The sequence below is a fragment of the Vigna umbellata genome, chromosome 1 (assembly GCF_029865625.1).
Source record: "Vigna umbellata cultivar VRB3 chromosome 1, Vumbellata_1.0, whole genome shotgun sequence".
Taxonomy (NCBI): domain Eukaryota; kingdom Viridiplantae; phylum Streptophyta; class Magnoliopsida; order Fabales; family Fabaceae; genus Vigna; species Vigna umbellata.
In genome coordinates, this window is record NC_142165.1 from 53,920,028 (window position 1) to 53,940,458 (window position 20,431).

Genomic DNA, 20,431 nt, shown 5'->3' on the forward strand with positions numbered 1-20,431 from the left:
GAGAGTTTGAGAGTGATAGACAGACAAACTATAACCACGGAAAAATTAAGCCTCACTCTCCTTCTCTACAAGATTGACGTTTTCGTTAATATTAATAATTACTATCAAATATAAATAATGATTTGAATACTCTGGAGTGAATAAAATTCTATCAAATTAGGATTCGAATATTGTTTGAAGTTGGAGTTTCATTTCTGGCGTATTGAAAAGTATAATTGAAGAAAATTCAATTCCATTCTTCTCGTCTCTTAAATTCACTTTTCCAATCCTTCTCCTCTTCTTAACTTATCTTATATCAGAAAGGATCGTTTCTGCATGAGCACAGAAATGGGTTCTCAAATAAAGAGGGATATTTTCATCCATGTTTTCTTGTATTCTTTGCTAAGATCTCTAATGGTAGGTAATGGTGTTGAAAGCGACATCTCCTGCTTAATATCCATTAAGGATTCCTTAGAAGATCCTTTCAATTACTTATCAAGCTGGAACTTCGACAACAGAACCGAAGGTTTCATATGCAGTTTTGTGGGCGTTTTATGCTGGCATCCGGATGAGAATAAAGTGTTGGGTATCTCGCTGGAAAATATGGGGTTGAAGGGTGAGTTTCCACTGGGAATTAGGAATTGCTCGTCATTAACAGCCTTAAGCCTTTCAAACAATCACCTAACAGGACCCATCCCCTCGGATATATCCACCTTAGTCCCTTATGCTACCTCCTTAGATCTCTCATATAACAAATTTAATGGAAGTATTCCACCTACTTTGGCTAACTGCACTTACCTCAATTCTCTTAGGCTTGATCACAACAAGTTAAGTGGTCACATCCCTCAAGAACTTGGTCAGCTTCCCCTGATCAAATCAGCTTCTTTTGCCAACAATCATCTATCAGGGTCGGTGCCTTTGTTCTTTCAAGACATATCTTCTGTTGATTACGCAAATAATGGAGAGCTTTGTGGTGGGCCTTTGCCACCGTGTTCATTGGACAGCTCACATGATTTCCCTCAATCGTTCAAGCGGGGTCTTGCCACAGGCTATGCTTTTTCAGTGACTTCTGTTATTGTCATTTACATGTCCTACTGTGCACCTTGGGAACAATCACACCATCAAAGGAACAAGCACCGGAAGAAGGCTAAAGAATTAGGAACAATTTTTTGGTCCATTGCTGGGAGAAAGACACGTACTCAAGCTCCTGCCGAACACGAATTGCAACCTCTGCAGTTGCAGGAGAAAGTCGTCAAAGAGGTGCTGTCTGTCCCTACCATATCTGCTCTGGATCAAGTCTCTTTTGTTTTCAAGATATATAAAAAAATAAAAAACCAATAAATATATAAAAACTAATTTTTCATTGGTATTATAATATATATATATGTTTAGTTATGTAAGGAGAATGGAAGATAATGTAATGGATTTTCAAAGGAGGATGTGCAGAAAATAGAACCAAATCACAAGGACTCAGTGAGACTAAAATGAATGGTTGAGTGAATAACAATTGGATGTGTGCAAGCTAACTGGGTGAGATTCGGCTATAGACAGAATTATACTGATAAAACATGTAGGCTAGGCACAGTAGCTTTGGATGCAGGCAAACCAAAGGTGAAAAGGGACATCATTTTACTGGACCAAGTAAGCAAACAAATAATTCATTCTAATTACAACACTTAAAGCATAACAGATATATCTGGAACAAAGACAAAATAGGCATAGTTACTGCATGCAGAGGGCACCTTGTGTCTATTGTTGATTAAGGAGGTTATCGGTGGAGGTTTCTAAGAGTCTAAAGGCAGAGCTACTGATGTTTTTATTTGAACAGAGCTAGTGATACATATGCCGACTGGATTTTCTTGTTTATGCTAAAGTCCACTGGTTATTACAATGTGATACTCAAATCAGAGCAAGTACACAAAGCTTTGTGGACTTATTAAAGAAGGAACATACCTGGTGTTTGAAAAGATATACATGGATATAACATTATATATCATAAGGTATAGACTAAGTATAAGATCAACAATGAATCGTATTGTTCCCAAAGAAAATGCAATGAGGCCCTGGATGGGTTTTCGCAGAATTTAAGGCAGAGGAATAAACCAAAGTTTGGTTTGTTGTTCGCGATATGACAAATGCAGTATGAAACAAGTAAAGTACAAGGCTAGATAAATGAATAGTCAGAAGAAGCTGCACAACAATAGTCTTGTCCCTTAAAAAAGGCCAACGTTAATGTAGTACCTAGATAATTGAAATCTAAGTTATATTGTATGCATGTTGAGGCAATGTAAACACTTTGTAAATAATGAACCGTGTATATATATAATTTGGGGGAAATAAAAAATAAAAAGATTTTTTGTACTTTTTATGAAAATTGATTCATAAAATACTCTTTTATTAATTATATAATAGAGAAGTGATAATGATAAGCTAATACACAATATTGTCTTAAACTATTAAATTATCTCAGATAAACAGAAATGTGTTACAAAGTTTGCACAGAAAAAGTAAGGATTAACTAGTTAAATGTCCATGAACTAAAACTATAGTAGTAATGTATTATAATGAGTTTAGCAATGATTAATATGGTTGTGGTTACATCAACAGATTTCTGTAGTAACAGAGAGAATGAAGTCTCGATGAGGTTCAACGAAGAGAGATGCAACAGATTGCTTTTCCATAGACAAGGCCATTGGGATGGGGAAAATTGGAATAATGTACGAGGGAAGGCTACCCAATGGTTGGAACCTTGCCATTAAGAGACTATTCGATTCGAAACAATACAAGAGAGAGTTTCTTTTGGAAATAAGAATTCTGGGAAAGTACAGACACAGAAATATAGTTCCCTTACTTGGGTTCTGCGTAGAAGGAAAAGAAAGGATTTTGGTGTACCAGTTCATGTCAAATGGAAGGCTTTCAAAATGGTTGCATCCTTTAGAAGGTGAAGTTACATTGAAATGGCCTCAGAGGATCAAAGTAGCAATCGGGGTAGCAAGAGGCTTATCCTGGATTCACCACATATGCAACTTGCATGTTGTGCATCTCAGTATAAGTTCGGAGTGTATCTTGCTTGATAAGAATTTTGAACCAAGACTGTCCAACTTTGGAAAGGCAAAGTTTGTGAATCCGAACATTGAAGACGGTGCAAACACAATGTTTTATGTGAGTGATGGGAAGAAAGACGTGTATGACTTTGGTAGTTTGCTATTTGAGTTAATCACAGGGAAAACATTGAAGGAGTTGTCGTGTTCATTCAGTACTGCAACTAACCTATCTGGAAACCCTTCAAACTTTGTTAACGCAATTGATGAATCTCTGATGGGGGAAGGTTTGGAAAACGATGTGTACACTCTCATCAAAGTTGCATGCAAGTGTGTTCGACCATTCGCAGATGAAAGGCCAACGATGCTTGAAGTTTACGACACTATGAAGGATATATGGGGTGAAGGACATTAATATAGTGATGGGTTCACCCACTCTACCTCGATATTTCTTCTTCTAGTATAGACAAACTTTTTTTCCTATAAGAACGGGCTTACCCATCTAACATTTGAAATTAGGATTTAAGGTTTATTGAGATATTATATACAAATTTTTTATATTCATTTCACCCTATTTTTTTATATTTTAAAAAAATTATATATATATATATATATATAATATATATATCATTTTATTTTTATTTTTATAATATGTGTTAAATAAATGGAAATGTCTCTCACTTTAATATATATTTTTTATTTTATTTTTAAGGTATGTTTCCTTTGGTTTCCAACTTACTACATTAAAGTTTCTCTTGTAAACTTCTATGTTGATTTCTTTTCTTTTGTTTAATGAACTAAAAAAACTGTTTTTTATTAACCATTTTTTTAGTGGTTATCTAAACTGATATAAATATTTTGATTTCTGTTAATTATTCTTAACTGTCACAATATTTTTTCATGTTATTTTAAATTTAGTTATATTAACTTAATCAGTAGATTAAATCTGATTTGAATATTTTCAATCCTTGTCTGTCTTTATAATTCTACAGATTCAGAAATATGCAAATCTATTGTGTTTAAATCTAATGTGTTTTCCTCTATTCATCCTATGATCTATGATCTCCTACGTCTACTCTTCTCTAGTGCATGTTTGCCTAAAATTTCTAGAAATTTGTTCAGGTAATCTTCAATATAAGATTTTCGAAAGCTTCTTGAGGTAATTTCTTCATATTGGAAGCGAGATTTCATATTTCAAGTCAGATTTTCTCTTTCCCTAGGTTAATATGCCCTTTTCCCCGAAGAGAGAGGAACTGACAACTCAGTTGACTTTGAGCTCTCTACACGTTCTTTCAAGTTCTGCACCAAGTTCTCCAGAAAAAGCTCTCCACCGAGCTCTGTGTTGAGCTCTTCACCGACCAAACTCTCCATCGAGCTTTGCAAGCTCTCCAAGCACCTTTTCAGATTGTTCGAGCTATCCATAAGTTCTTTGAAGCTTTCATTGAACTTCTGTGTGGTCGACCTTTCCATAATAGTCGACTGCCTGGTTGAGTTTCCCTTGCTTCTCAGTTGTTTATCCGAGCTCTTTGCCTCACCTATTTTACTGAGTTATTCTTGTCATTTGGAAAACTCGCCGAGCTCTCATTTTCTACTCGACGTTCTTGTCGAGCTTTCCTTTCTACTCAGAAAACTCGACAACAAAGAGGGAGAGAAATTGAATAAAAACATAAGAGAGAAAGAGACGGGTCTGACCAGGGATGACAGCTGGTCGGATCTAGGTGCAATCCTATCGAACAATATATGTTTAAAAAATATTTATAAATATTTTAAAATTAGCAGCCGTGAATAACCACGATATAAGTAAATATTTAAAAAATATATTTTTATAAAATATTATAATAAAACTTAAATAAAATTTTAAAAAATATATAAAATATAATATATATTAAATTAAATATAAATTAAAATTTAATTTTAATTATATTTAACTTTAAAAATATAAATTAATGTTAATTTTAATTAAATTTAACTTAATAAAATATGAATTAAATTTTTATTTTTATTTTTTGTCAGTAGTAGATATTCGCGGGTACGGATAGTATAATACCCGCACCCGACTCGTTTATAAGCGGGTATTAAAACCTTACTATCCGCAACCCGCGGGTAGTAAATATCCGTGGATACCAACTATCCGTCGCGGATTTTATCCGCGGGTACCAACTATCCGTCACGGATTTTATCCGCGGATATCCGCAGGCACGAATTTTTTTGTCATCCCTAGGTCTGAGTTGCATAGAGAAGCATAGAAAGAGAAAAGAGTAAAAAACTTGAGCATTGCTCCTTACACCTCACCTGTCTCACCCTGTACTTCTCAATTGACAGTTTTATTCTTCTTCATTTAATAAAATAATAATTTTTCAACCATCAATAATCTTTAATTCTGTATTTTAATCCTTACATGGACCTCATCTTATTAACAAAATTAAATTTAATATATTAAAGGTTTAATACCTATTTTGGTCCCTCTTTGTGTAGGGTCTGTTCAAAATTGTCCTCCTTGTTTTCAAAAGTTCACTAACATCCTATTTCTCGCAAAAACGATGCACGTTAGTCCTTTTTGGTTACGGCGTTAAAAGACTTACGGCACAGCTGCCCAACTGGCCAGGTGGCAAAAAACTGATGAGTTGTATAGTTGTGGTTGACGTGTTAAATTGAATTGCTGATTCATCCTGAAAGTAAAGGGATTCATGGTTGTTTTTCCCAAATTTAAAAGCAAAGTTAGGGTTGTTGGTGATTCGTGCTACATTTGTTCTCAAATCTAAAAGCAAAGGTTAGGAGTCTTGGAGATTCGTGCTACTGTTGTTCCCAAATTTAAAAGCAAAGGATTAGGGTTAGAGATGACTTCATCACAAAGTTGTTCTTCTTGTTCGCAGAAGTTACTCGGAATGAAAAATTCATCACGAACTGCTTCAGGCATCACTTTCTGCTTTATCAATAGAGCAACCAATGGAACACCAAAAATGCACAAGATTGCTTCCTTTGCTCCTATTCTAGTGAATCCTAATGTCCTCACCAAACTTTTCATTATCTCCTGGAATTCTGTTTTTCAGTGCCTTGTTTTTCCCATCTTTACTCGTTTCACGCTTCTACATTTCCCATTAAAGCAAACAACAATCAACACTGTTAATTCTATCAAAAGAGAAACATTGTGAATTGCAATTTTTTAATCTACTTTTTTAACATACCCCTTTCCAACACAGACTATAAGTAAGAACACTAACCTCACTAGGACTGACGAACGAACCACGCTCTTCGACGAACCACGAACTTGATTTCACCAATAATCAAAATCTGGACACTTGAAAAGCTGATTGTTGAACCCGAAATCGCGAATTTATTTTACCCCAAATGTAATATCGCTTTAGGTAATCCTAAAATTATTTTTAACCCTATCTTTTAAATTATTTTAAATCATTTTAAATTATTTTATTTTAACACATATAATGAAGTCACAGTGCCACCACAACCAAAACTGTACAACTCATCAGTTTTTTGCCAGCTGGGCAACTGTGTCGTTAGGTCTTTTTAACGCCGTAACCAAAAAAGACTAACGTGCATCGTTTTTGCGAGAAGTAGGATGTTAGTGAACTTTTGAAAAAAAGGAGGACAACTTTGAACAGACCCTACATAAAGAGGGACCAAAATAGGTATTAAACCTATATTAAAATAGTATTTCGTACATATATGTTTAAACAAATTTAATGTTAAAAATAAATATAAAAATACTAAATAATATATAATATCTAAAATACAAATTCTAAATTTAAAACAAATCAAATAAAAATTTAATTAAATATAACAAAGTAAAAAAAAGAAAAGCAATAAAAAAACCCTAAACCCTAATTCCAACTCCTCGTAGTAGCTCCAAGTGCGGAGTAGCTTCAAGTGGAAGACGGACCGTAACTCCAAGTGCGGAGAAGGAGAAGACGGACCGCAGCTCCAAATGCGGAGAAGGGGAAGACGAATCGTAGATCCAAGTGTGGAGAAGATGAATCACAACTCCATGTGCGGCGAAGACGAACCGCGGCTCCACGTGCGACGAAGACGAACTGCAGATCCAAGTGTGGAGAAGATGAACCGCAGCTCCACGTGCAGTGAAGACGAACCGCGGGTCCACGTGCAGCAAAGATGAACTGCAACTCCACGTGCGGCGTAGGCGAACCGCAACCCTTTCAACCGCACTTCCCTGCGTGCCACCTATATGCTCGATCTCTGTCGTCACCCCCTGCTCTAACCGTAGAACCAGAGGCTGAATCCGCATCTCCATCAACGCCCTATTCTCCTCCTTCAACCCCACCACCTCTCTCCAGCACCCCGCCCTATAACATGTTCGAAAAAAAATCTGACCTTTAACAAAACATTATAATTTCCTTCAAAATGTCGTAAAGAAAAAACATTGCAACAAGTTAACGGCGAAGTAGTAGTTTTCCATATGCTTGACTTGATAACCTTAAAAAGAAATGGTCAAAAATAAGGGAGGAGGGGAGGAAGGGAGAAGCGCCAGTAGAGAGAGAAAGAAAAGGGTGTAGGGTTTCAGAGATGAAATGCGGCAAAGAGGAGATGAGAAGAGAAAGGGGTGGAGGATTTGTAAAAATTATTATTTTATTAAATGAAGAAGGGAAAAATTGTGAATTGGGAGGTGCAGGGCGAGACAGGTGAGGTGTAGGGAGCACCGCTCAAAACTTTTTTGTCACCTTACCACAGAGTTAGTTAATACTGTTCTGTCAACTTAACAGAAGGAGCTTGATTGATGCAATTATACCACATTGGGACGTAATAAGTGTTTTTAAAAGTGGGTACTAACGAGACACTAAATGATGAATTTGGGAACTAAGTAAACAATTAAACCAAAAAAATTACTTTGACACGTTTTTACATATTATTTTTTAGTTTTCCAAAAAACATGTCAAATGAGTGTAAGCGTGTTAACATATTATTGTCCAAGTTTGATTTCATTAAGAAATTCCTAGTTCTTCTACTAGCTCAAAACCGTCATAGGACGAATACTACTATCACGTGAGTCATCAAAATCTTAGGGAAAACATGTCTCGCAAGATACTCAAATGAAAAGTTATCAAAAAGTCACTTTACAAGCATTAACTAATGACCAAAGGTTGCAACTTTCCACCTCGTCATTGACGCTTCGTTTCCTGTGTAACTTGACAACTCTTCATCTCTCACGTCTTATTAGGTCTGACATCTCATGATTCAAACATTTTCATCAACATAGGGATCTATTATACCTATAAGATGAGACCATATAAAGACAATTTTTTTTAACATGGTGGCACAAAATGCAGACACCATAACGATAACAGAAAGACTCAAGTACATGCATGCTGTATTTGGGGGGTTAATGTACCATATTCGTCTAAGGACATCTCAGCCACTGTTACCTAGATGTACTAATCCCTTATGGTGTGACCACATTATGACAACTTGGCTACATATCGATCAACCATGAGTATACCATGTATGACTTAAGACATCTCAACATTTGTGCCTAGATGTACTTGACTATCACCACATGAGTATGCCCTATGGCAGCTACCAAGACCGACAAATGGAAAGCGTTGACTAGGTTCACTAACTCAAGATCGTGATTAAGTATAATTAAGCAAATTGATTAATCAAAGACTAATCAATAGCTACTTGGATCATGCCCATTAAAAAGCCTATAATCATAAGTATAAATAACATAGTACAAGCGGTACATTTATTACAATCATTAATTACTGAATTTACTGTCATTTGATGCACTGACTTGAAAATCAGAATACAGAGCACAATACCCATTTGACTTAAAGAGGACAAGTAACTTTGAAGAGAACAAATAACCTCAAATTGAAACTAAAAGTGTTTGAAATTAGATTCTTTTGCAAAATATATTCAACTATATAAAAGCAATATATTTTCAAGAGAATTAAATTAAATAAGAAAAACATCTTATCACATATCTCTTTAAATTATTTTGAGATTTATGGATATCAAGGAAGATTTAAAAAAGTTAATCAAATCCTTAATATAATTATTAGACTTATTATTGTTCATTCTAAAATATGATCATCACTAGTTTTATGTTTGCATGATTTCCGTGTGATCCGTTGCTTATATTCATTTTTTTTCTTAAGATTTAGTTGAATTTATTTATACTTATTTATAAGATCAAATTCTCTTAAAAATATCATAATTAAATATTAAATACAAATGATTTTATTACAATACTTTTAATGTATTTAAAAAAAGACTCTTACTTTTTTCTTCTTATTTGAAGAGTTTTTTTTTCTTTTTTTAGAAATGAATTTTAAATTTAATTTAATTTTACAAAATCAGTTTATAAGATAAATTCATTTATATATTTTAAATTTAAGACTTCCATTATTTTTAAATAATAAATCTTAGTTACATTTTGAAATAACTATTTATAAAGAGTGTAATTTCTTAAACTATAGCTATTTTTTTATTATTTAATTTATATTTATTTTAAAAGATAATTATAACTGTATTAAATTTAATCGAATGTACTTTTAAAGGTATCTAAAAGTAAAATTTCTAATTATATATTTTAATGTAGTAGTTTTGAAAAACAGTTAGTTTTTGCACCAATAAAAACGTAACTTATTTTAGTTTTATAGTTCGTAACTAAACTTTCAATTATTTCGATTTCCTTTTCCTTTATTTTTATTGTGTAAGTTTCATTCCTTCAACTCCAATACTAAAATTTTCGGACCAGCAATTTTTTTCTAAGCAAAAATTAGAAGATATTATTGAGAATAAAAAATTGATAATATTACATTATATACATATATATATATATGAGTGGTTGGTTAGTATAAAATGTTAGTAAGGTCGTGAGCCGATGTAATTGCCTGTAGGGTAATAGTTGCAGATGATAAACATCCAGTTATTGTCACATTTGGTTCTAGCACATCCAACACTTTCTGTCGTGTTCCAAACCACCTGAGTGTAATGCAAGCATTCATCCTTAACACACTTGTTGTTCTTCTCATCATAATTCGGCTTCTCTCCCACCCACATTTTCACCGAGTCTACGCCACTAAATTCACCATAACCCTGCGCCAAGTTCTCCCCATAAGGCCCCATAGAATGCTCAAATTCGCAGGTTTTTTTCTTCGAGTTCACGTATTTCTGTCCATAGGCCACAAGGGTTTCGTTCCATTTCAGTGGTTTAACACCAACCTCTTTACGAGCTTTGTTGTGCTCGTCAAGGTAATCTTTCGGAGAATTCTGTGCGAAGCAAATGCTGCACATTGAGATAAAGGTGAGGATCAACACAAGACTTGATGTCTTCATTGATTTTCATATTGAGACTTCGGTCGAGCACAACATATATATTATTTTAAGGAAAGCAATGCATGGTGAAAAATAAACCATGACGTGTGGACGTAAACATTACAACATTTTGTGTGAATGCAGTGAGTACCTCCTCTTTCGCTCATTCTCTGTCTTTACATTTGATGTACAAATATAGAGAATCTAATTCTCTCTGACAGTGGAAGTCTTCGCAACTAAGAACTTTTCGCTTAACCCACATTGATGAAGTTTACACTATAACATTTACCACGCTTAGCAGTATTTTATCAATTACAATTATTAAAAATATTACTATAGATCAATTTTATTATAGTAACATTTTTCAAATAAATGTTACTATAAATAACGTTAGTAATAATAATATTGTAACATATTTTAAATAAATGTCACTATAAATAAAATTAAGTCGTATTATGATCTGTTTTATAATGATATTATTGCATTATTTATACTTCAAACTATTTGTCAGATTTGAAACAGAGAATTACACTTCTATTTTTCTTCGTTTTTAGGCTTTTCCATATCTAGTCTCCACTGGTATTTAATTCACGCATAAACCTACAGTTCAGTCCGCGGCACCTAGATCTTAATATCAAAACGCGATGAATCTTCGACGGTGCTGTACTTCGAGTTTCATAAGGCAGTGTGTTTGCCATCGTCTTGCTTTGTCTTTGCATTTTATTCAGTTCTGTTTCCATGATCATCTAGGTTAGTATGGGGTTTAAGCATTTTGATGTGATTTATGCAATTGGGATGTAATTGAATATGATATATAAAATGGACTTTTTGCTTATGCATCTTTTTTGTTTGAAACCTAATTGGTTTTCCCTGTTGCGTGTTTCGGTGGTAAGGTTGAAGGTTGGGGAGGTGGTGGGAGCGAGTTTGGTGGTGCGTTTCTGGTGTATACGTTTCCGATGTGTGCGACAGAGGAGAGGGAGCTACAAACTTCACTCTTATCCTTGGATTTGGAGATTTAAGTTTGTGGCAATGAACACTATTGAAGAAGTTGAGAATGCTATGGAGAAATTCAATAGCTATGTAAGTTCTATCGCTTATTTTTGTGTTATGACATTAATAATGAGTGCAATTGGGATTGAAATTGGGGTCGAAAAGTTTGGTTTTATTTTATATTGAGTTTTTCGTGTTCACTGGTTGTGTTTTTGTGTGTATGGATGTTGACTAACCACTCAGGATAAGAGCTAACTAATTCTTGGTTTTCATATGTATGGTTGTTGACTAACTAGTGAGGATAAGAGCTAGCTACATATACATTCTAGAGAGAATAGTGTCTGACCATTGTGCATTAATAGTAAAGACAACAAATACATATTGGGGTCCGAATCCATTTAGAATACTAGATATATGGCAAGAGGCCAATGGATTCAGAAAGGTAGTGGAGGGATCTTGGAAAAACAATACAATTAATGGGCAAATAATGTGAGTCTTAAAAGAAAAACTTAAAACAAGACCTCAAAGTATGGAATAGTGAAGTGTATGGACACTTAGAAACCACAAGGCAAGACATCAGTAGGAGAACAAGTGAGTTAGATAAGATGGATGAAGAGAATATGTTGGATGGTAATAAGAAAGTGGAGAGAAAGGGAGCTATTTAGTCAACTGGAGCTGAGTAATCATAGTCATGAAGCAATGATAAAACAAAAATCAAGGACAAAATGGCTAGAAAAAGGAGACATAAATTCAAGATACTTCCATTCAATTTTGAAGTGGAAGAGGGCAAAAAATGAAATCAAAGGAGTGCAGATTTTAGGGAAGTGATGTGAGGAGCCAAATGTCGTTAGAGGGCGAATTATGGACTTTTTTGAAGAAAGATTGATAGAAAAACCAGATAATAGCATCAAGCTTGATAATATTGAATTTCCAACCAAAAATCTATGAAATCGGTTGGAAGTTATATATCAACTAGAGATAAGATCAATTTAAAATATAGATGTGGGTGAAAATCTCACCTTACAAACCACACAGATTCAGATAAGGAATCAAATGCATTAGGGAACTGCTTATGGACCTGTAGGGAGTGTAAAAGGACTTCAAAGCACACAGACAAAAACATGTCCACTTCTTTGTTTTTTCTATAAGATTTGGTGTAGGATGTTTTGACATCCATAAAAGATCATGGTGCATTGCTTTGATGGATTAAAGCAGTTGTATACTGCTGTGATGAACTTTTGTGATGTTGATTTGTCCCAGTAGTAGCCTAAAGGTTTAAAACATCCCGAAGCACTTGCAAAAGAAATAGTGGTTTGTGCAAGTGAGAATGAAGTAGTGTATGAACTATTCAAGAAGATCAGTGGTGCAGTGATTAATGAAGCAATTAGTAAGGATGAATTTCATATGGACTTGTTGAAGGCAACCAAGAAATAATGTTTATTTGTAGATATTGTGTTTGAGTTGTTTGACACAAAGCATGATAGGATACTTGATTTCAAAGAGTTTACACTTGCTCTCTCTGTCTTTCATCCCTGTGCATCAATTAATGATAAGATTGAGTTTTCATTCCAATTGTATGGTCTCAAACAATAAGGATTTATTCAGAGACAAGAGTTGAAACAAATGGTGGAATGTACTTTACTCATTTGTTCATTAGGAATGAAAGTCGAACAGGATGTATGTATATTCATGGGTAGCACTAGTAACTTTTGGATAGAAATATATTGCCATCATGGCTTGTAGATGTTTCTGGTAAGCTCGAAAGACATCACCTAGCTTAGTTACAGAGCTAAGAATATTTGCTTCAAAATATTATAGGTTTTAGCTTCTGTTGTATATGTTGAATTTATCGTTCCTCACACAATTTTCCAAGTTACAATAATAAATTAATTGAAAAATTATTCTGCAGAGACATTTACTACTAGTTAAATCTTAAAATTATTTCCATTTTTTTTCTTTGCTTAAATATAGTTGATATCCACCGATTATCTTTTAAAGATTATGCTTTAGTTAGTATTTAATTGAGAGAAATGGACAGTGTAAATTAAACTCTCAATTTAAAAGGATAGAAGAAGTGTATGTTCAAGAAAAGGAAAAGCTTCAGTCTGAGCTAGAGGCTTCTGAGAAGAAGTGCAGTGTACTGGTGTGTTTTATCTCTACGGAAATATTTTAGAATAAGTTGAGTAGATATGCTGATATACTATTGAAAATTTCTTAAAACTCTGTTTAGAAGCATGCTAGCTACTATTTGTGTTGGGCGGGAGAAGGAATTTGTATACTTGTGTTTTGTTTGCTGTGTGGCTAGAAGTAGGTAGGGATTTAGGTGAAGTAGAGTTTACACATAAATAGTGACATTCGTTCTTCAATATACAGTGAAATAGTTATCGAGTTATTGTAATTATTTGGTGATGTATTTAGCTTGTTGAGGGTTTATATATTTTGTTTTAATTTGTTCTATTTGAAAAACTTGTATTTTATTTTAAATTTTCTTTGATTGACTCTATAGTTCCTTGATGTCCAGATAGCATTTATTATCTCTGGTTGTCAGATCAGAAAATTCACATGGAAAGGAAAATTATTTTATGACCATACATTTCTGTTTTCTCAGAGACTGCGATGAAGAATAAGATCGATGAGTTGAAGGAGGCTCTATCTGATTCAAGGAAGAAAATTTCTTGTCTAGAAGAGAGAATTGTGAAGGAATAATCAGATAAATTGGTAAGGCTGCCTCCTATCTTTGTTGTGGAATATCTCAAGAAAATTATTTTATTTCCCAATGACCTCTGTTTTTGTGGCTTCAAATCTAGGAAGCGATTAATTCTTATGGTAAAGAAAAGGAAGCCAGAACTGAAGCTTAGAAAGTTCGTGATGAGAAGTCAGCTGAGCTTGAGAAATTTCGGGATGAGAAATCAGTTGCTGAGAAGATGATTTAATGCTATATTCTGTATAAGATTGTTGTAAAATATTGGACTACTGAACTTTACCCCCCAGTTATACAAAATTATTGCCCTCTTGGATAAATTCTGCACTAAAAAGATGTTCATGTTTTCTGCTATTTGAATCCTACAGACTCTCTCCCTCATTAACTGTTCTTTTTGATAGTCGTCTTCTGTTTGATCTTGAAATAGTTAATGAGGCCCTTAAACGGCTTGAAACTGAGAAAGCTGCCATTGTTAAGAGCCTTAGCAATTTAAGAGGCCACTATAAAGCATTGCAGTATCAGTTGGTATCTCTTAAGTGATTACCTAGACACTGATATCTTACCTTATGCTTCTTAAAATGTCATAAGTGAACTTGTTGTGAAGAACCTATTGCATTTTACTGGTACTGTTACCATTAGCATTACCTCCCTGTTGTCACTGGTGGTGGCATCTTGACAGCCGCTCTTCCTTTAATGTTTGTTCCCTCTGTTCTTAAATTTTTTTTAATCTGTTTTTCAGGTTTCACAGGACGAGACTATAAAGCAAAATGAACAGGGCTTGAAAATTGAATCTGAGCTTCTTGGAATCCTAGTGCACCATTTCCCCATTCGTATATTTTCTGTAAGAAATTCTTACTGCTAAGTATAAATACACTTTGATAAAAACTGCTAAGTATAAATACACATTTCCCCATTCACTCATTCTGCAGGTATAAATACACAGTTCTATGTAGGTTGATAACAGGTTTTTACAGAGTTAATATACAATTCTATTCTTTCTTTCTTACCTTTCCTTTTCTCTCTATCCCTGGGTTCTGCTATCCTTGCATAAACTTCTTTTTTAATTTCTTTTCTTTTGTTTAATGATATATTTTCAACAGAATTAAATTAAATAACAAAAACATCTTATCACATGTTTGGACCAGCAATTTCTTTCTCTGCAAAGGTTAGGAGATATTATTGAGAATTAGAATTAGTTTGATCATGTTACAGGGTACTCGGGTGTTCTTTCAAATGAAAACTGATACAGTGGAGTTTCTGAGCAGAAGAGAAAAACACAAGGGTTTTTATAATTAATTCATATTCACACACTTCCAAAATTCATTATCATGTGATAGAAAGATTTCAAAAATGTATCTTACTACACAATGGTAATGGTGACATTTAATGATAAGGAAAGTTAAAGCTACTTATAGAGAGTGATAGATATATATATACATGTATGTGTGTGGATGGTTACTAAAAAATGTTAGTAAGGTTGCATCTCGACGTAATTGCCTGGAGGGTAATAGTTGCAGATGACATACGTCCAGTTATTGTCACATTTGGTTCTAGCACATCCAACACTTTCTGTGGTGTTCCAAACCACCTGAGTGTAATGCAAACACTCTTCCTTAACACACTCGTTGTTCTTCTCATCATAATAGGCCTTCTCTGCCACCCACATTTTCACCGAGTCCACACCACTCAAGTCACCAGAACCCTGCGCCAAGTTCTCCCCATAAGGCCCCATAGAGTGCTCAAAGTCGCAGTTTTTTTTCTTCGAGTCCACGTACTTCTGCCCATAGGCCACGAGAGTTTCATTCCATACCAGTGGTTTAACACCAACCTCTTTACGAGCTTTGTTGTGTTCATCAAGAAAATCTTTTGGGGAGCTTTGTGCGAAGCAAATGCTGCACATTGAGATAATGGTGAGGATGAACACAATAGTTGATGTCTTCATTGTTTTTTATATTGAAACTTCGATCGACCACAACATATATATTATTGTAAGGGACGCAATTTCATGGTGCAAAATAAACCATCACGTGTGGACGTAAACATAACATTTTACGTGAATGCAGTGAGTATTTGAGAGAAATTTTTGCTTAACCCACACGTCGATCAAGCTTAGTTAATTAATGGTTTATATCAAACACAAATTTACCTCATGAACGTCGTAGTCATACACGTCATCTTTATACATGTCTTCAAATCACCAAAGTAAGATATAAATTACTTTTAGAGAATTTTAACATTTAATAAAACAACTTGAAAACTAATTAATATTATTAAGGTTTCTGTTTTTGTTAAAAAAATGTCAAATTGATCATCTAAAATTTTAGTCTTAATTTGATATTAATTTGTGAAAATTGATGCAATTTTGTCCAAAATTTTAAAACATTGACATAATTTTTCAATTTTTTGAAACGGATCAAAAAATTTCATCAAAATTGATATTAAAATTATATTAATTATATCAATAAAACAAATCATTTAGTTTTGAAACAGTTAACTTTTGCACCAATAAAAACGTAACTCATTTATTTTTATAGTTCGTAATTAAACTTTCATTTATTTCGAATTTATTTTCCTCTGTTTTTAATTTTTATTTTGTAAGTTTCATTTCTTCAACTACAACACTATAAATTTTGGACCAGCAATTTCTTTCTCTGCAAAAATTACGAGATATTATTGAGAATAAGAATTAGATTGATCATGTTACATGATATTTCGGTATTCTTTCTAATGAAAACTGATATAATCGAGTTTCAAAGAAGAAGAAAAAAAAAATTGTCTATTTGACCCAACAAATGCACTAGAAAATATGGTTTAATATATATGATCTATTTAGAATTATAAATGTCTAAATAATTTAACATAGATATTTGTTAATTGAATTAATATCAATTTTTTTTTCTATTTTCGTCAATTTTGTTTATTGTGGAATTCATCGAGTGATTACTGTACTCTTAACTTTTGTAATTAATATTAAATTTGGTTATTTTTTTTCATGATATTGTCTAAATCATTAATGACAAATAAAATAGTGTGTGTCACGTGCCAATTCGTAATTTTTTTAATTTTTTATTAATTTAAAAAAAAATATTTTTCTTAGATTTTTCTTAATTTTAAAAAGTTTGTCCACGTGTTAAGTTAATAGTGTCACGTGAAAAATGTCATCTCACGTAGTGTTAATGTCACATGTCAATATCTTGTATTCAATTGAGTTCCAATTTTTGTTAATTTTGTTCAATTTAGTCTTATTTTTCCTTATTTTTGTTCACCCCAGTCTCAATTTTTATTAATTTTGTGAAATGAAGTTCCAATTTTAAATTTAGAACATTTTATTATTTTAAAATTAGATGAAAAATTATTTATTATTTTTAAAATTAAAAGAATTTTTTTCATTATTTTTAAAACTAGAAGGAAAATTTTCATTCTTTTTAAAATTAGAAGGGAAATTCTTTATTATTTTTTAAAGTTAGAAAAAGAAAATCTTCATTATTTTTAAAATTAGAAGGAGAATTCTTCGTTACTTTTAAAATTATAAGGAAAATTATTTATTATTTTTAAAATTAGAAGGAAATTTTTTCATTATTTTAAGGTTAAAAGGAAATTTCCTCATCATTTTTAAAATTAGAAGGAAATTTCTTCATTATTTTTAAAATTATAAGAATTTTTTTCATTATTTTTAAAATTAGAAGGAAAAATCTAATTTGTTTTTGAAATTACAAGCAAAATTCTAATTTATTTTTAAAATTAGAATTAAAATTCTTTATCATTTTAAAAATTAGAAGAAGAATACTTCATTATTTTTAAAGCATTTCTAACCCTATTTTTACATGTAGAAAAAAAATCAAACATAAATGTAATAATTATATTCCAATAATATAGTTAGGGTTAGTTTAAAAATAATAAAAATATTTAATAAAAATGTGAATTTTACTTAAAATTAAATTTAATTTCAATTTAGAAATAACAAAAATCGGAACTAAATTGAACCAAATTAACAAAAAATTAAACAAAAATTGCGAAAATTGTGACTAAATTGAATACATGACAGTGACATAGTCACATGACACTGATACTAAGTAGACACATGACATTGACACGGTCTTGACACGTGACACTGATATTGTCACATGACACAATATTAACCTAAATTAAAAAAAAAAACTACAAATTCATACATATAATACATGTGTGTGTGTGTGTGTGCGCGCGCGCGCGCGCGTGTGTGTGTGTGTGTGTGTGTGTGTGCGCGCGTGCGTGTGCGTGTGTCTGTGTGTTTGTCTGTGTGTGTGTGTGTGTGTATGTGTGTGTGTGTGTGTCTCTGTGTGTGTGTGTGTGTGTGTGTCTGTGTGTGTGTGTGTGTGTGTGTGTGTGTGTCTATGTGTGTGTGTGTCTGTGTGTGTGTGTGTGTCTCTGTGTGTGTGTGTGTGTCTGTGTGTGTGTGTGTGTGTGTGTGTCTGTGTGTGTGTGTCTGTGTGTGTGTGTGTCTGTGTGTGTGTGTGTGTGTCTGTGTGTGTGTGTCTGTGTGTGTGTCTGTGTGTGTGTGTGTGTGTGTGTGTGTGTCTGTGTGTGTGTGTGTGTGTCTGTGTGTGTGTGTCTGTGTGTGTGTGTGTGTGTCTGTGTGTGTGTGTGTGTGTGTCTGTGTGTGTGTGTGTTTGTGTCTGTGTGTGTGTGTCTGTGTGTGTGCGTGCGTGTGCGTGTGTGTGTGTGCGTGTGTCTGTGTGTGTCTGTGTGTTTGTCTGTGTGTGTGTGTGTGTGTGTGTGTGTCTGTGTCTGTGTCTGTGTGTGTGTGTGTGTGTGTGTGTGTGTGTGTGTGTGTATCTGTGTGTCTGTGTGTGTCTGTGTGTGTCTGTGTGTGTGTGTGTGTGCGTGTGTGTGTGTGTGTGTTTGTGTGTGTGTCTGTGTGTGTATATGTGTGTGTCTGTGTGTGTGTGTGTGTCTGTGTGTGTGTGTGTGTGTGTCTGTGTGTGCATGTGTGTGTGCGTGTGTGTGTGTGTGTGTGTGTGCGTGCGTGTGTGTGTCTGTGTGTGTCTGTGTGTGTCTGTGTAAAGTTTTTTTAAAGAAATTTGTTATATTTTCTTTGAATTTTGGTTTTGTCTTTCCATGTTTTTTATATCTTTCCTCTTTTATATATATTTCAATTTAATGATACGATATTAACAAAAAAATATCTATGGAAATTACCAATTGAGACAATATGAAATTTTCAATAAAAAAAATTGTCATAAATCACCTACGGAAAGAAAAAATATGTAGAAAATATTTCCTACCAACATATTGCACACAAATTTTTAATTTTTAAAAAATTATGTCCATAAGTATTTTCAAAACATTTTGACCATAAAAAATTTCAACTTTTCCTATAATATACTAATGCAAATTGGACTTTCAATAGTGGTTAAAATAAGTTTGTAACGAAAGTCTTTCAATCATTCCACCATAGTTGTTTCATCATCTTTAAAAGTTTAAATAAAATGACAATGATTATGATAATCATCAAATATAAAATAACGACGGTTAATGAGAATCGTCGTTAAAAGTAAGAAAAAACAAAAAATATTATTCGAGAAACAACAGTTATTTTAGATAACAGTCATTAAAAGTAGAAACAACAATAATTATTTTAAACAACTGTCGTTAAAAGTTTGTGTTTATTCTTTTGAATTTCAAGTTTTTTTTAAACCCACAATTCCTACATAAAATTTTATAATTCATTTTATAACCATTTAGGACCATGGTTTAACATATTATAAAGAAAGCCTAATAAAAATAATCTAAACAAAAGCTTAATAAAATAAATTGTTTCCCTATTATCCTAAATTGTTATATATGTTAACAAAATGCTTAGACTATGTTTTATGAATACAAGTTATTGCATATAAACTTAGAGTCATATAATGGTCTCAAGTTCAAACATAGTAGAACTAGGAAAACTTGTGGGAGTAACATATGACTGTAGTGAAAGCTCCAAAAAGGACAATGAGTGACAACACATAAATTCGGCTAATATATGTTACCATTGCTTCAAACACTAACACTCTATACACATACAAATGCTGCAAGAAAAGTATAAGATGTTTGAAATTTTATTCCAATTTAATGAAAAAAGAAACAAAAATCAAGTATTGAAAAAGGAGTAAGTCAATCCAATTTTGAAATGATGAACATGAAGTTCATGCTTGGAATAACTCCTGTTAAAAGCATGGGAGGGATAGTTAATTTACAAAATAATAATAAATAACAAATAACAAATGTTGGATGATCAATAGCATCCTTAATAATCGAAGCGTTATCAAACTACAACAAAAAAATGCCACTCGTCATTCTATAATAGACAAAAATTAACAAACATGAAGCATGCCTCATTTTCTTCTCTCTTATGTTCACACTCAACACTCCCAATCACCCAATTCAAAATTATAAATGTGCACAT

At 33.0% G+C, this 20,431-nt stretch overlaps 2 protein-coding genes, 1 long non-coding RNA gene and 1 pseudogene across 7 annotated transcripts; 2 read left to right on the forward strand and 2 right to left on the reverse strand.

Moving 5' to 3' along the window:
* The first annotated feature begins 136 nt into the window (after positions 1-136).
* On the forward strand, positions 137-3,589 carry LOC148205755 (probably inactive leucine-rich repeat receptor-like protein kinase At5g48380; annotated as a pseudogene). The gene is made up of 2 exons (XR_015783348.1): positions 137-1,239; positions 2,587-3,589. The product of XR_015783348.1 is annotated as a probably inactive leucine-rich repeat receptor-like protein kinase At5g48380 (transcript).
* Positions 3,590-9,860: 6,271 nt separating this feature from the next.
* LOC124844851 (basic form of pathogenesis-related protein 1-like) lies at positions 9,861-10,455 on the reverse strand. The gene has a single exon (XM_047321866.2). The coding sequence runs from the start codon at positions 10,332-10,334 to the stop codon at positions 9,861-9,863; it is 474 nt and encodes a 157-aa protein (XP_047177822.1). The 5' UTR covers positions 10,335-10,455.
* A 360-nt stretch (positions 10,456-10,815) lies between these two features.
* Positions 10,816-15,006, forward strand: LOC148205756 (uncharacterized). 4 transcript variants are annotated; one of them, XR_015783350.1, is made up of 5 exons: positions 10,816-11,063; positions 11,207-11,393; positions 13,912-14,021; positions 14,744-14,845; positions 14,934-15,006. It is a non-coding gene; the product is annotated as an uncharacterized LOC148205756 (long non-coding RNA). The 4 variants fall into 4 exon arrangements; XR_015783352.1 differs by having other exon boundaries at positions 10,818-11,063; positions 11,214-11,393; positions 14,744-15,006; XR_015783351.1 differs by lacking the exons at positions 14,744-14,845; positions 14,934-15,006 and adding an exon at positions 14,111-14,358 and having other exon boundaries at positions 10,818-11,063.
* A 402-nt stretch (positions 15,007-15,408) lies between these two features.
* On the reverse strand, positions 15,409-16,011 carry LOC124844855 (pathogenesis-related protein 1-like). The gene has a single exon (XM_047321867.2). The coding sequence runs from the start codon at positions 15,944-15,946 to the stop codon at positions 15,473-15,475; it is 474 nt and encodes a 157-aa protein (XP_047177823.2). The 5' UTR covers positions 15,947-16,011; the 3' UTR covers positions 15,409-15,472.
* Between the last annotated feature and the right edge of the window lie 4,420 nt (positions 16,012-20,431).